Here is a 14,743-nt window from a genome sequence, read left to right on the forward strand (position 1 = left end):
GCACGTTTACTTTGTTACACCTAGTAGCCCCTAAAAAATGAGCTGTACATCCTCATTTCTTGCTTATTAAAACCAGCCAAAAAATCTGCTTGGCTTAATTATATTACTTTGTACTTTCTTGAAATTCAGATGCTTTTCTGTTTAACTAATGGTGTTAATGAATGATAATGCATCAGCTCTCTAATGACAGGTGACAAAAATCAGGTACTTTTTCTCTGTACCCTAGTACATCAGGAAAACATCTGAATATATCCTTTTGACTTCCCTGGGTTAAGTGAGAGAAATGATCTGTTGAGGACCTTAGCAGGAACCTCCTCCAGCAAGACATCAATTTGGAGCATTAACTGTTTAAATCCTTTTGGTTGAAACCAAAAGGCTATAGGGAAGAAAATGTTTGTAGCGCTCTCACTCCTTTTACTCCAGTGTGTCTCTTACTACAAGCTTTTCCAGCAAAAATTTGAAGCACTCATTCACTCCTTTCTTGTATGAAGCATGAGGCACATTCAAGATGTCCTTAATACACAATCCTGCTAAGTGACTTTACCTTAAGTGACTAACTCTTTTCTTCTCAATTTTACATTTAAGGTTCACTCTCTTCTTGGGTGCCCCTCTTGTGTTTCTCCCATGTGTTCCTGCTCCCCCTTCATGATCTCAAGCTTTTCCTGCCCTGCCTTTGTAAGCAGCTCTGCATTGTCTTTATGCTCTCTCTGTGCTCTGTCCCCAGCAGGAGAGAGACTTCATGGAACAGATTGCAATATGGGACTGCAATTTTGTGTTCAATTTCAGTCTTAGCTGTGAAGGAAAACAGTCCTTGGTGCCTTTCACACGTTCTCCTGCTTGCAAAGGCCTCTGATAAGATTTTTGCCCTTTAAGATACCACTTTTAGCTCATTCTCACTGTCTGCTGTGTCTTCTCACATACTTTGGTGTGCTTCTTGTGTGGTCTGTGGTATGTTTCAGACCCGTGGGCTCTGCTTGGTAGCCTTGAGCTTTGACTTCTTCTTGGCTTTGGCTCCCAAACTGGCTGGTGGGGGGGAAGCTGGCTTCCGCCAAGCAGTTGGATTTCCTGTCATCTCAGTACCAAGCTATTATCTGCCCTCTGTAGCTCTTTGACGTCAGGATATAACATATTTTCAGTATTTCATAGTGGGTTTGTTGGCAGGTCTTCCAATACTTTCCTGAGCTGCTCATCTGTTTCAGTCTGTGGTGGTCCCATCCCCTCACAGGGACTCAGGCTCCAATTTCAAAGTCTTTGATGTGAAACATCAGAGCAGCAACTTGCTCTCCCATGGTTTTACCTTCCTTCACAAACACCAAGCAGTTAAAAACAACATTCTTTTCATGTTTTCTGTCAAGAGCAGCATTCCCCATATGTCACTACTCTCATCTCACGATTTGTCACTTCCTGCAATCCTGTCTGTATTTTTGGTCTAGTGGAAACTGTCTGTGAGCAAGGAGAAGCTCACTGCATCCTATGCGGACTCTCTGATGAGTCCAGGTTTCTAATACATGCTCCTGGCTCCCTCTCTGCCACCCTACTGCATCTGTGGAAACCCTTTTCCCTTCAGACCATTGCACTCAAGCCATGTCCTCTCCTTAACTTGTTCTCTTTCAGCCCTCTGAAAGGCTTTAGAGGTTTATGATGGAATAAGAGTTTCCATTTTTTGTGAAGTGCATCAGTCCAGTTCAACTGTTCATTATGCCACAGGGTACTTAAACCACCTGCTTTTACATGTCAGACAGCTCTGCCAGTGACCAGTGACCAGCTGGCCAGGGGAAGGCTGGAAGTGCCACTTGGCATCAGGGTCAAGGGCAAAGGAGTAGCTAATGGCAGCAGGCAGATAATCAGATACATGTGAAGGGGCTCAACATGTGAAATTTCTGTACATTGATGAGATGGTTGGAGACTGAGACTGTTGATCAGAATACCAGGGTCAGGAATTCATAAGCACCCCTAAAGCAAGCATCTGACAATTCTGAAAAGGTAAGCATTTAAGAGATGTCTAACATAAATACAGCAAAGTATGGAAACATAAGTAGTTTCCAAGCGGTTTAAACTCTAGTCTGCAATGTCACCATGAAAAAGAAAAATATATTTTCGAAACTCACCTTATTTGTCACCTTATTGGAATGACAAAACCCAACCATAGTCATGATGCTACAGACATCAGATGGTGGCTACAGGCAGATTTAAGGGAGAACAATAGTATCTGTCTGCACACAGCCAGTGTCATACAAATGAGGACCAGCTCTCTGCTAGTTTGTGTCAATAAATATGCATGGCTGCTGAGCCATGAGCCTTTTATTTGTGTGTAGTAAACCCTAATAAACTCCTGATTAGTCTTAACATCATGTGGGAGTAGGTAAACAAAATAGTATTTCCATCCTGGTTCTGAGGTTTACAACCATTACCATTTCCAGTAAGAAAGATTATCATATGTTCATCGTACTGATATTTAGAGACTTCATTAGTACTTGGAAGTAGGTCCCTAAGATGTGTAGAGACTCATTACTGGGGCAGTTTTTCACTGTCAGTAGGTGCACTTAAAATCCTGTTTGCACTAGAGGTGTTCTGTCTAGCAACAATCTGAAGTTCACAGGCATGGCAAATTACCTGCAAAATTAGAATATTTAAATTAAGGAACAAAAGGTTCTCATGGAAGAAGAGGAAGAGAGAAAAGTATGCTGGCTATCTTCAGTGTTTCTGCAGCATGGAATTTGGTTCTGCTGCAGATTTGTTACCAGCTTGAGGCATATATTCATCTGTTTAATAGTTTAATTTTATCTGCAGCAGTGGGAAAGAACATAAAAAACCTGGTAAGCTGGTTGCTTGGATGTTTTCCCCCTTCCTGTGACTTACGAGAGTAAGTCACATCAAGATGAAGCTAATAGTTACTCCCGGCAGTCAGACCATGTGCCCCCTGTAGACCTTTCTGCCAAGGAGAGGGTCTTGTGCCCACTGCCACCTCCTCAGAAGGTGCAGAGTGGCTTTCTCATCTCATGACATCAGGAGGAGCTTGGCTGAGAGCTGGACATGGTGTCCACCTTGTTCTCCCCCTTATTCTGCAGCCACACTCCTTATTTTCCCCACCCCAAAGGTGGAGATGAACTTGCAGAGCAATGTGAAACATACACAGAAACTTTCATTCAAAAATAGAAGTTCAGTTAGAAAACAGAATATTTATTAAAATAATCAGGGGGTGTGAGGCATGCAAAGTTTTCCTGTGACATTCACATAATTAAAATAATCAGGGGTGTGAGGCATGCAAAGTTGCAAAGTTTTCCTGTGACATTCACATATGAAAAATTTCTGGACTTCTTGCTGGGGCTACAGTAGTATCTAAACATGAAGAGGTTGTAGTCCTATCTGAGCCTTTGGCTGTCCTACCTCTGTGTGGTTAGGAACTGGCTATGTGCTAGGTCTTCATTTTTCCTGCTTTCATTTTACAATCCCTAGTTGCAAATTGTGTGGAAAATCATTCATCCTAAACAACCAAAATGTTAATGGGATGCAATATGAAATAATTCAGATTGCATAATCCTGTTTTAAATGCAACATAATAGACCTATTGTTAACTTTCAAAGGTATGAATGAAAGTCTTTCTGAAATGACACAGCAAGATATTAACCAATATTAACCAAGCATATTCAGTCTATAGAGACATTGAAATAGAACTCTTTCTATTGCCTAGCAGAAAAGGGAGTCCTTTTTGTTTTCCCTCTCAAGGACCCTGATGCTGAAAAAGTTAGAATATTCTTCTGATTTTCTTCACACTAGAGAATAAACACTACAAACTGGTATATTAATGTAGTAAACCTTCCTACTAGTGTGTTATTGCTTTTCAAGTGTATTCTATGAGGTTGATACCAGAGTAAAACTACAAGAAACATTAATACATTCTTGAAAAGCACACTGAAACATGTATTCACAATTTTGTACATTCTGCTTGGAAGCCTGAGATGCCAATGACTTCTTCAGCATCCTCAAGCAGCACGCCCTCCCCTCCTGGCATTGGTGCCTGAGCTAGTGTTTACTTAGGACTTAACATGACTTAATTTTTACTTGCTGGATGTCAATTTTGTTTTGCTGTATGCTTCAATTAACAGGTGTGTATGTAACATAGACTGCAGTGGATACAGTTTTAATCCTGTATGTGCTTCTGATGGAAGTTCCTATAACAATCCGTGCTTTGTCAGAGAGGCATCATGTCTGAGGCAAGAGCAGATTGACATCAGGCACCTTGGGCACTGCTCAGGTAGGATTAATTCTGGCTTTCTGGAAAAGTTAAGTTCTGACATAACCTGGCTTTATAGACTTTCCCTTTTGTATTTTTGGTCAGAAGTCACTGATGCAGTTATCAGTGAACTCATCACCTGTAATTTTGAGTTCCCTGCACTACACACATAGTGCTGTGTTTACATTGCCTTTCTTTGGCTGCTGTTACCTGGAAAGACAGGAAAAGCTCTTGGGAAAATCTAAGCAATAATCCAACAGTTCTTACATGAGGGGGTGGTAGGAGACCCGAAGGAATACGAATGTGTGGGAGATCTTCCTTCTTGTTGCTGTGGGCTGTAAAATGTGCTTCCAGTGTGAGTCAGGTTGGGCCCTGATTGCACATACATTGATCCTTTATTCTTAAGCGTTTTTTCCTTTATTTGCATTTCAAATGCTTATTTGGAAATAGGCATTAGAAATATGCTTATTTCCAACCAAAGTGATTATATAATTTCCTTTTCCAGTCTTGGAATGGTCCATTGAAGCCCTCTGCCTACTGCCTTGTAGCTAATCCTGCCCATAATCCTTTGGTTTTGGGGGCTTGCATTTAGGACTTTCTCATGGGAATAACAGATTTCTACCAACTTTTTGCCAGTTACATCTAGATCTGTAACTTGGGCAGTTCCAACACCAAAACAGACTGTCACCAAAATCACCTAGGTCCATACCACAGAAAAGTTTTTAGTTCAAAACCTAAAGCTTGAGGTGTGCCATGTTGGTCTGGACACCAGGGCTACCAACTAGATGTATTACCAGCCTGGTTGTGTGGGAGGAACAATGTGGGAGTGTGTTCAGCTTTACTGCAATTTAAAAGAGTTCTTTGAATATTATTCTGGCTTATCAGTGTTGCACACATAGTGGTCTGGAGAATATCCTTTCCTAATGAGTAACCATGCATGTATTTATCACCTAGAAACAGATGACACAAATGCAGTTGGAAAGAAAGATGATGGCATGCAGTATCGGCCAGAAGTGAAAGGTACGGTGCAGACTTTGTGCTTCTTGGTTACAGCTTCACAAGGTGACAAAATAGAGCATGCAAGTCCCTTCTAGTCTGCCTCACAGCTCTGATTCCTGTAACTGAGACAGGCCTGTGAGCAGTTTCTCTCTTGCAGCATGTTGCAAGGCAAGCAGGAAGATGTGCATGATTTGTGAGTTTTGCCTGCTGTATTCCTCTAAGGTGCCCAGCTGCTCAGTACCCTGTGTGGTGGCCATAGGATTGGACTTCCTCCAAGTGCTGGGAAAATTGCTTTCCTAGAAGACAACAAGCTGTGGCATTACTGATGAAATAAGCCTCCCTGCTATGATCCCATCTTTTCTGTTGACTTCTGGGAAAAATGGACGATTCTGTATTTGTTAGGTTGCTTTAAAATATTTTCAGTGAACTAATATCCTGAATCACATTGGTTGAAAATGTTTCACCTACATGAACTCTACCTTACCTTTTAATGACCTTTAATGCCTCAACTTTTTCTTCATCCCTGCTAGTCAGATGAGCATACACATCAAGTATCACTCCAATGCTTTCTTTAGACCTCCTGTTGCTGGTAACATACTTGAAAAAGCCATTCTTGTTATTTTACACAACACTGGCCAGATTCAGTTCAAAATGAGCTTTGGCCTTTTGTGTCTACAAACCACAGCTCTGTACTCTTCCTGTGAAGCCTGATCTCACTTCCAGTGGCCATACAAATTATCTTTCCTCTTGAGCTCCACAAAGAGCTCCCTGTTCAGTCAAGCTGGTCTTCTACCCCACTTGCTTGACTTACAATGCAGCAGGATTTTCTGCTCCTGTGCTTCTAAAGGCACTTCTGAAACCTTGACCAGCACTCATGGACCCCTCCAAAGCAGATTGCCAGGGTACTCTGCTAAAGAGCTCCATGAATAGCTTAAAGGTTTTTTCTACTGAAATCCAGGGTAGCAATGCTGGTGTCCTTTATTCTCATTGCACTGAAAGCTCAGCCATTAAACTCAACCATTTCATGGTCACTATGGCCAAGAGACCTAAAATTACACCCCCCATGAGCCCTCTATTCACAAATAGCAAGCCTAGGAAGGCTTGGCTCACTGAGTACCTTTGACAAGAAGTTATTATCTCCTGAAAATGTCAAGAAAGTCCTGCTCATCACAGCAATATTATATTCCCAGGTGATGTGTGGGAAGTCAAAAATCTCCCATAAGGACAAGGGCTAGCAATCCAGAGATTTCTCATAATTGCTTAAAGAATAAGTCATCAGTGCTCACATCCTGGCTGGGCACCCAGTAGTAGATCCACTACCACATTTCCTTGTTTTCCATCCCTCTGGCCTTCCCCCAGGCTCCCAACCACATCAGCACCAACTGTAAGTGCTGTACAATCGCCTCTCCCTTACATACAACATGATACCTCCAACATGTCTCTCTGCCTGTCCCTCCTGAACAGCCTGGAGCCCTCATTTCAACACTCCATTTGTGGGACTCATTTTACCAATTCATGCAAATACCAGTGATGTTGTAGCTCTGGGAGCTGACCTGTAGTGCTTCTAGTTCATCCTGTTTGTTTCCTGTGTGTGTGCTGTTGTTCAAGCATTTCAAATGTGTTCCTGGCCTCTCCATGCTCCCAGGAGCAGTGGAAGTGTTCCCACTAGTACTTGCTACCCTCAGGTGATGCCATGTGACTTACCTACTGTAATGATGTTGGAATCCCCTTCCCCCATCAATTCTACTCTTGGTCTTCCCAGCTTACACCCAAAAAGTCATTTTATTCTTCAGGACAGGTTGGTTCCATCAGGCCCCAGCGTACCTTGTCTCTTCCATCATTTAAAACCCCAAAGTTTTGGTGGAAACACCAGTCCCAGAGCAAGGTATTGACATTCTGGGCTCACCTGTTTGTTTCAAGTTCCCCCCATGATTGGGAGGGTTGAAGGGAAACATTGTCTGTTCCCAAATGTTTTTTAGCACTGTTCCCAGGGCTTCTGAAACCTCATTTGATTGAACTCAGGCTTTTTGTGGCTACATCATCGTTAGTAGCCACATGAAAGAGCAGGAGTGAGTAGTAGTCTGAAGGTTGCAATAACCTCTTCAGTCTTGTGGTGGCATCTCTAATTCAGGTCCCAGGGAGGAAGAGAACTTCCCTGAAAAGAGAATCCAGTCTGCAAATGGGTGCTGATATTTTGCACAGGAAGGCACCACAAATGAACGTAACTCACTGTTCTTTCTCCTCAGTTCTGGTCTTAATGCAGGTTTTGTTCCGAGGGGTTGCTGCCTTCTCTGTTAGCTCTGGTCTTCAGGTTTTTTTGTCATTATACTTGTTTTGCACTCCCATGGCTTCCCTGGGTAAAGCCATCCAAACATGGCTTTTAACATCCCTTGTGTTCTTCTTGAAAAGTCATTCCGTGCCAAAAAGCTTCACATATTTTTCTCTTTTCACAAATTCTCTTATTTTCACTGCATATGATGTACCAGTTGGAGTGATTTAATGTCAATTTTCACTTACATTATGAAGGTATAAAAGGCACCAAATGCAATATACATCTTATTATGTTATGTAATGAAACACCACTTTCAGTTCCTATTCCAAAGAGGTAACAGCCTTTTATTCATTGCATGTAAATTGCCCTTGAAATCTAGTTAGTGGAAAAACCATTGTATATAATTATTATTATTAATGTGTATGGCTTGTGCAGTCTCACATTCAGCAAATGATGTGGATGGAGAGAGTATGCTTCATGAGAAAAAGGTTGTTTTGAAATTTTTTAATAAAGTGCTCAGGTCTCTCTAGATAGTGAGAGCCTGAATTGAACTTCTTTGAATTGATTTTTTTCATCCAGGATAAGAGAACAGTCCACACTCCTACCTGTTTACCTGTGTGCTTTTGCTTTTGGTTCCTGTGAGTTAATCTTGTTAAACCCTGCTCTCTGAATGGATAATATCTTTTAGTCTCTAAAGGTGCTAGGACTTACCGGCTCCTGCAGTGCAAGTGGCTACCTAAAGTTCCATCAGAAAGGTCTCTCTTTCCACATTCAGCTGGCTTGGTGGTTTTCTTGCACCAAGATGAGCATCAGGGTTTCAGTTTTTATGCATGACTCTTCCTTCTGGTGAAGTTTTTAAACTCCTATATCCAGTCATTCTTTCAAGGCTCCTGCACCGGTTGCATCTTTCACTTTGAAGCTCTGAAGCAGTCTAGCAGGTGTCTCTGATTAAAAATGGATTCCTGTCAAAATAGGAGGTAAATAGCCTCCTATTTTACACTAGGAATCACCTCCTGCATTTAACACCTTCTTGCTTAATGTAAGTTTTGCCTCTGACCTGTGTGTGGCTGTCTGGCCACTTTTCAGGGGATGCACTTTTCAGTTTTCCACTGGGCCTCACGTTGTGTATCAGTACATGTATTAAAACCAGATAGGTGCAGCTCTCTGAACATACTAATATAATTATCTGTAGCCCATTACAAGGTTTGACTGGGATTAGATATGACAGTAATAAAATTCTTGGAAAATGAGGAAGATGATAGTTTTGGCATGAGACATCCCCACTTTTCTCCTCTTAGACATGTGACCACATAGTCTATTCCACCAGTGCAGTGGTAGACACTCTGTCAGTATTAGTCAACCTTCTTCCCTTGTCAAGTCTTCTGTATCTTCAAAACAGCCTGATTAACGTGCTTCCTTATATCTAAAACCTCTAATACAGGGTTGCGTTTTTTTTCTCCAGAACCAAATTAAAATACATTCCAGACATTTTAGAAAAAAAAACCTAAAAGATCAGCATATCTCTCTTTTTGTCTTGTAAAAATACATTCTCTTTCTTGCTGGTTTAATTTAAAATATCTGCAATTGTATAAGAAATTTCTTCTTCACACTCCCTTTTGCTTAATAGTCTTTTATTTGTGAAGCTATAGTCTATTGCCATGGAAATGAACACAATTCTATAATTATGCTCACATCTTAAGATCCCTGTTCATTATGAAATATCAGCTTCTGTATTTAGGACTTCTTTACCAAAAAAAATTGGGGGGGAAATGGTTGAAAATGAATACAGCTTTGGATAGTTTTGGTAACACAACAGAGGCATGAAAGATGTTGGGGCAGAAGGGATTGCCTTCCTGTGCTGGGCTGAGCTGGACAACAGCTAAGTGCCCACCAGCTGCTTGCTCTATCCCAGCTTCCCTCAGGATGATGGAAGAAAGAATCAGGAAAGCACACATGAGAAAAACTCATTGGTGAAGCTAAAGGCAGTTTAAGAATCAAAGGGGAGAAGAAAAAGAGGAAAAATAAACAAGAGATGCAAAAGCTGCCACTCACAATATCCCATCAGCAGACTGATGGCCAGCCAACCTCTGAGCAACTGCCACTTTGGAAATACCAAAACTATAGTTTTTATTGCTGAGCATGATGTCATGTGGTGTGGGACATTCCTCTGGCCGCTTTGGGTCAGCTGTCCTGGCTGTGTCCCCTCCCAGTCTTCTTGCTGAGGGGAGAGGCAGAGTGAGAAGCAGAGGAAGTCTTGATGCTGTGTGAGCTCATTCAGCAACAGCCAAAACAGTGTTGTGTTACCACTATTATTTCAGCCAGAAATCTAAGCCATAGCATTCCATCAGCTGCTGTGAAGGAGGTTAACTCCATCCCAGCCAAAACCAGCACACCTGCCAAAGGAATGGGTATTCTAAGCACATTTCAATATTTTTAAGTTGTCTCTCCATAAAAATGTTTCTCTAAGGAAGATTGCTATTGAAGTGTGTTTGATTTCAACTTTAACCACCAGTGGTACCAATCAGATCTGGGCTGTATCAAGTGGTTTTCTACGTAGTAATCATAAAATGTGGTTCAACATCTTTCTAATCCTTTTTAGAGAGTTCTTTTTCATCTGTTTACACATGGGAGACAACTCTCTGTATCTATGTATTAGCTCTTTGCCCCAGTGCCACTGACAAAGCTTCTGCTGATCTTCCTGCTTTGGTTTGTTTCTGTCATGAAGATTTTTCTCCTTTTTGAGAAACATGATATAAAAAGCATGTTTAGAGGTGTCTGAGAATCATTTTCCAGTGCAGTACCTTCTAGCAAATCTCTGTAGATACCTCTGAAGCTTCCCCCTTAAGCCTCTGCTTTATTATTCTCTATTCCTTTATTCACTGCAAGTTTTTAAGGATATGCTATTCCTGGTTGAGAGTTTTAAATTAACATCATAGACCCATGTATAATTGTTTATGTATATTTCTTTTCAAGATGCCAGTGATCAAAGAGAAGACATTTACATTGGAAACCACATACCTTGTTCAGAAAGCTTCAATGGTTACTGTATACATGGAAAATGTGAGTTCATTTATTCCACTCAGAAGGCTTCCTGCCGGTAAGTCCTTCATGTCTCCAAAATCTGATTGAAATCACTCTAAAGCTTAATCAAAATGCTCTCTAGGCATAATGACAGCATGTGTCACTTTGTGATATCTAAGCAGTGGCACAGGAGGAGTATCCCTGTGCTGTGGGCAGCACCAGCTGCTCCCATCAGGAGGGAGATAGTGCTCAGAGGAGAGGCTCGGTCACTCAGGTACATCAGAACCTGAATCCCTCTGAGGAGTGTAGCCTCAGTCTTGTCTTCTTATTTTCAGCTGCTAAATCATATCCAGAGCTAAATCATATCCAAAACAGAAACACATTAAAAAGGCCTTTGCCTTTTTTGGGTTCTCTCTGTGACTGTTCTTTCTCCACTGCCCCCTCAGCCTGTTCTTACACTATCAGCACATTTTATTGTTCCTGTTGTAAACTCTCTCTAGAGAATCAATACCTTATTTTTAACATTTATTGCCCTTTTTCACAATAATAGGCTTCATCTAGAGAATAAAAAATTGCAAAATATTCTTTAGGCCACACCTTTTGTCTACAGTGTAAACTAGCAACTCAGAATGCTCAGTATTAAGCCCTTCAGTGTTTTCCAGAATACATGAACATTCCTTAGCTCCCAGATAATTTTTTTCCTTTACATTTCACCAATCAAAATCTGTATCTTTGTTTTCCTCCAAAATTTTATTATTGTTGTTGTTGCTGCTATTATTATTATTATTATCATTATCATTATCATTATCATTATTATTATTATTATTATTATTATTATTATTATTTAAAAGTTGTTTATAGCAAAAGGCCACTTTGCAATAAGGTGCAGTGCCCTACTTATTAGGAGGTTTCACTCCTGAGCTTTTATCTTGCAAGCTTGTACTTTCAGATTAATGTGGCTGGAACTGCCATAACTCTTTGCTTTCCTTTGCTTTTGAAACTTCAGCTGTAAATCTATTGGATGCTTTCATATTTTCTCCCTTGATCCTTATTGATTGATGATATTTAGGTGTTTTTTGCACTGCCAAGATTTAAGGGTTTCCAGACAGATCTGAGAGCAATGCTGGCTCTCCCCAAAATGGCAGAGCCAGCATTGTTGTCAACTTAAGCACTTGAAAATTTCTGTTATTTCTTTTACCATGCAAGACCCTTTCTTATTAATTTTCAGTTTTCCAATAGCACTAATTTGGTTTTCTTTTGGTCTGGAACCAAGAGAACTCAACATGGCTTTGCTTCTTTTGGGAAATTGGGTGCACCCCCAACATCATCTTGATGGGCATTAGGCAACACTATCTGATTATGGTATTCTTTTGATCTAGAACTGTATTTAACACAATTCATAATGTATTTGTCCTCAAAATGTTTAAAGTAGCAGTATTTCAAGGAAAACATTCCTGTCTGAGTTAACTAATTTTTGTTTTCTCAGAATTTTCGTTGGAGACTGCTAATCTTATAGTAATCTATCAATTTATGATTCAGTGTAAATTCCATCTTTTAAATATTTATTATTACTCTAGTAAGCATTGATAGGCAATGCTTTGATGGATCTAATTAACGTACCATCCTTTTAAATTCTATTTTATAGTTACATTTACTGTTACTAGCTTCAGCTATGTATGTAAATATTCTGAATAGTATCTCAGTACTGAGCCTAGTACAACAAACCTCACGTGGTTCCAGCCCAGAATTTGTGACTATCAGTTCTTGACCCTGAATGTCAGACCTCCTTTGGATTTTTCTTGGCTATTAAAATACTGATGGTCTCATGCCTTATGCATGTTTCTTACTGGAGCAGAGTTATTAAGGAAACAAATAGTTTTTAACAGACATCAATCTTCTGTAGTAATCATGTACCTCTATCAGAGAAAAAAAATCTCTCTTTCTCCAGCAAGGAAAATATAATGATGATTGCTAAGGGCAAATTGTTATTTTCAAATGCTTTCAGTTCTCATAGGCATCTAGCATTTACATGGTTTAATTTGGTCCTCATTTCCTGGCAGCAATATATATGAGGTACTGGATGACCTATAAAACTGCAGAAAATACTTGTGCAGAGTAAATTCTGACTTCTGCTTTCAGTGAGGGCAATGAATCTCCTTGCTTATTGTACAGAAGCCCTCCAGGAGTGCCAGCAGGCAGGTGGGAGGAAGGTTTTGTAGCAGTCAGTAGCTCAGTATTGAGTTTAGCAGCCTTTGCACAGATGGGATCAGGTCTGTCTCCTGCTGCCCCCCTTGTGCAGTGCGGTTCTGCCCTGTCCTTATGGCAGGCTGTGTCAAGGACACACAGTCCAGCTCCTTAAAAAGAAATCTAAATTTCTTTATGCTAAATCAATTAATTGACTAATCAGCTTATTTTGATAAATCCTTGCTGACCTCTATTGATCTTGCTATTGTACTAGTGCTATATTGTTATACATTTATGCAGCAGAATGTTTTAAAATCTGTTCTGCTAGTTTAAAGTAGAAAACTAGTGACTACTACTTCATCCTGCCATTATGTAATTCTTAATGCAAGCACTTTTCCTCCTGAATCTGTATTCAGTATTTCCCAGAAATAATTTCTTGTCATTTCATGTTTCTGAGGAAACATCTTTGAATTCCTTGTGCTGCCTCTGCTTTGTTTTGTCTCCTCTGCATTAAAGCAGCTTTCACATTGATAATACTTCGTCTGCTACTTTCTTTAATGAAAATAAAAGCAAAGTAACAATAAGATTTAAGTCCTCTTGACTAACAAGGAAACATCTTCCTTTCTGTGTTTTCTTGCATGATTACCAGTGTGTTCACTGTCCTCATTCTTCTCATGTGCTTATAGAGGTCTTTTCATTCCCTTCCGGTCTACCACTGGGCACACTTCTACCACATGGAGGGTTTTCTTTAACAAGTCTTACTGGAATTTGGTTCATGCCTGAACCAAAACTCCTTACACAGCAGCTCATGGCTGGAGAAAGTAGAGTCACAAGATTATGAACATGTAAACCCCAACTATTATCCCTGCATGCAGAGGAGGATTAGGAGTTGCATTAGCATTTGTAAAAAGGTCTTTGGTGTAATTATTTTGTTGCTCCAAAAAGAATTAATTCCTACCCTAGCACAAAGCTTTTGAATGGATGAGTCTGATTTTGTGTCGCATTCAGGCTTGTCAGATCCAGTTTACAAAAGGATTGTTGCTCTGCCTGCATGTGAGTATTTCTTCTGCAGCTGCAGAGCTGGAGGCCAATTGTATGATTCAGTTGACCACAGTGATGCAGTCGTGTCAGTCAATTCTAAAGGACAGCTGTACTAGGAACTTGCCCAGGGTTCTAAGTGGTGGCCTTTGACTCTGCAGACTTCAACTCAGTGTTTTGGGTGGCTCTTGCCTTTTCTTGTGCCTGAGCCTCTTTTGCCTTGAGACATGAATTGTTTCAGAGTGCGTTTGCACTGGCACATCTTTCATTGCCAGAACACATCACTGCTCAGGAACAGCCTCCGCTGAGCTTCTCATTGAGAAAACTGCTGCTTTGCTCAGGCAAGTTACCATTTAGGGAGCTGCTTCTCTTCTGCTTCCACTATTTCTCCCCCACCCCATGCAAAATATTTTGGATTCTTCCTTGAACTCTCGCTGGAACAGTTGTGAGCCATTGGGTTTTCTAAGCTGACCCCCTAAATATTGCACCAATATAATAATGATCCACATATTTCTTTTGACAAATCAGGGTCTCCCCTACACTGGTGTGTTTTCAAAGGGCCACTAATAACCTTATACAGAAAAAGCAGATCATATCTACTTGCTCTGTGTCTTCTCTTGCCACATAGATCCAAACCATTCCCTAACCCAAGCATTATCACACATGCATCTTCTCACCAGCTCTTTCTCAGCTGGAGTCACCTCAGATTTCTCATTTCATCTGCACAATGACTGGGGTGCTGTCAAATTACAGATTCCATGAAATATTCCTTTTCTTTTTCAGGTGTGAATCAGGATATACTGGACAGCACTGTGAAAAGACAGACTTTAGTATTCTTTATGTTGTCCCAAGTAGACAAAAGCTTACGCATGTCCTTATTGCAGCAATAATTGGAGCTGTACAGATTGCCATTATAGTTGCAATTGTCATGTGCATAACCAGGTAGGTAAAGACAAAAAACAGTGAAAAATTACACATTCTATGGATATACTTTT

General features: G+C 40.5%; 1 protein-coding gene across 1 annotated transcript in view; it reads left to right on the forward strand.

Moving 5' to 3' along the window:
• TMEFF1 (transmembrane protein with EGF like and two follistatin like domains 1) overlaps window positions 1-14,743 on the forward strand; it is a 118,447-nt gene that overhangs the window by 100,865 nt on the left and 2,839 nt on the right. The window contains exons 9-12 of the mRNA XM_014306335.1: window positions 4,107-4,255; window positions 5,189-5,254; window positions 10,479-10,602; window positions 14,532-14,690. Coding sequence (XP_014161810.1) covers window positions 4,107-4,255; window positions 5,189-5,254; window positions 10,479-10,602; window positions 14,532-14,690 — 498 coding nt within the window. The remainder of the gene's footprint in view (window positions 1-4,106; window positions 4,256-5,188; window positions 5,255-10,478; window positions 10,603-14,531; window positions 14,691-14,743) is intronic.

Source organism: Geospiza fortis, unplaced genomic scaffold (genome assembly GCF_000277835.1).
Source record: "Geospiza fortis unplaced genomic scaffold, GeoFor_1.0 scaffold206, whole genome shotgun sequence".
Lineage (NCBI taxonomy): Eukaryota > Metazoa > Chordata > Aves > Passeriformes > Thraupidae > Geospiza > Geospiza fortis.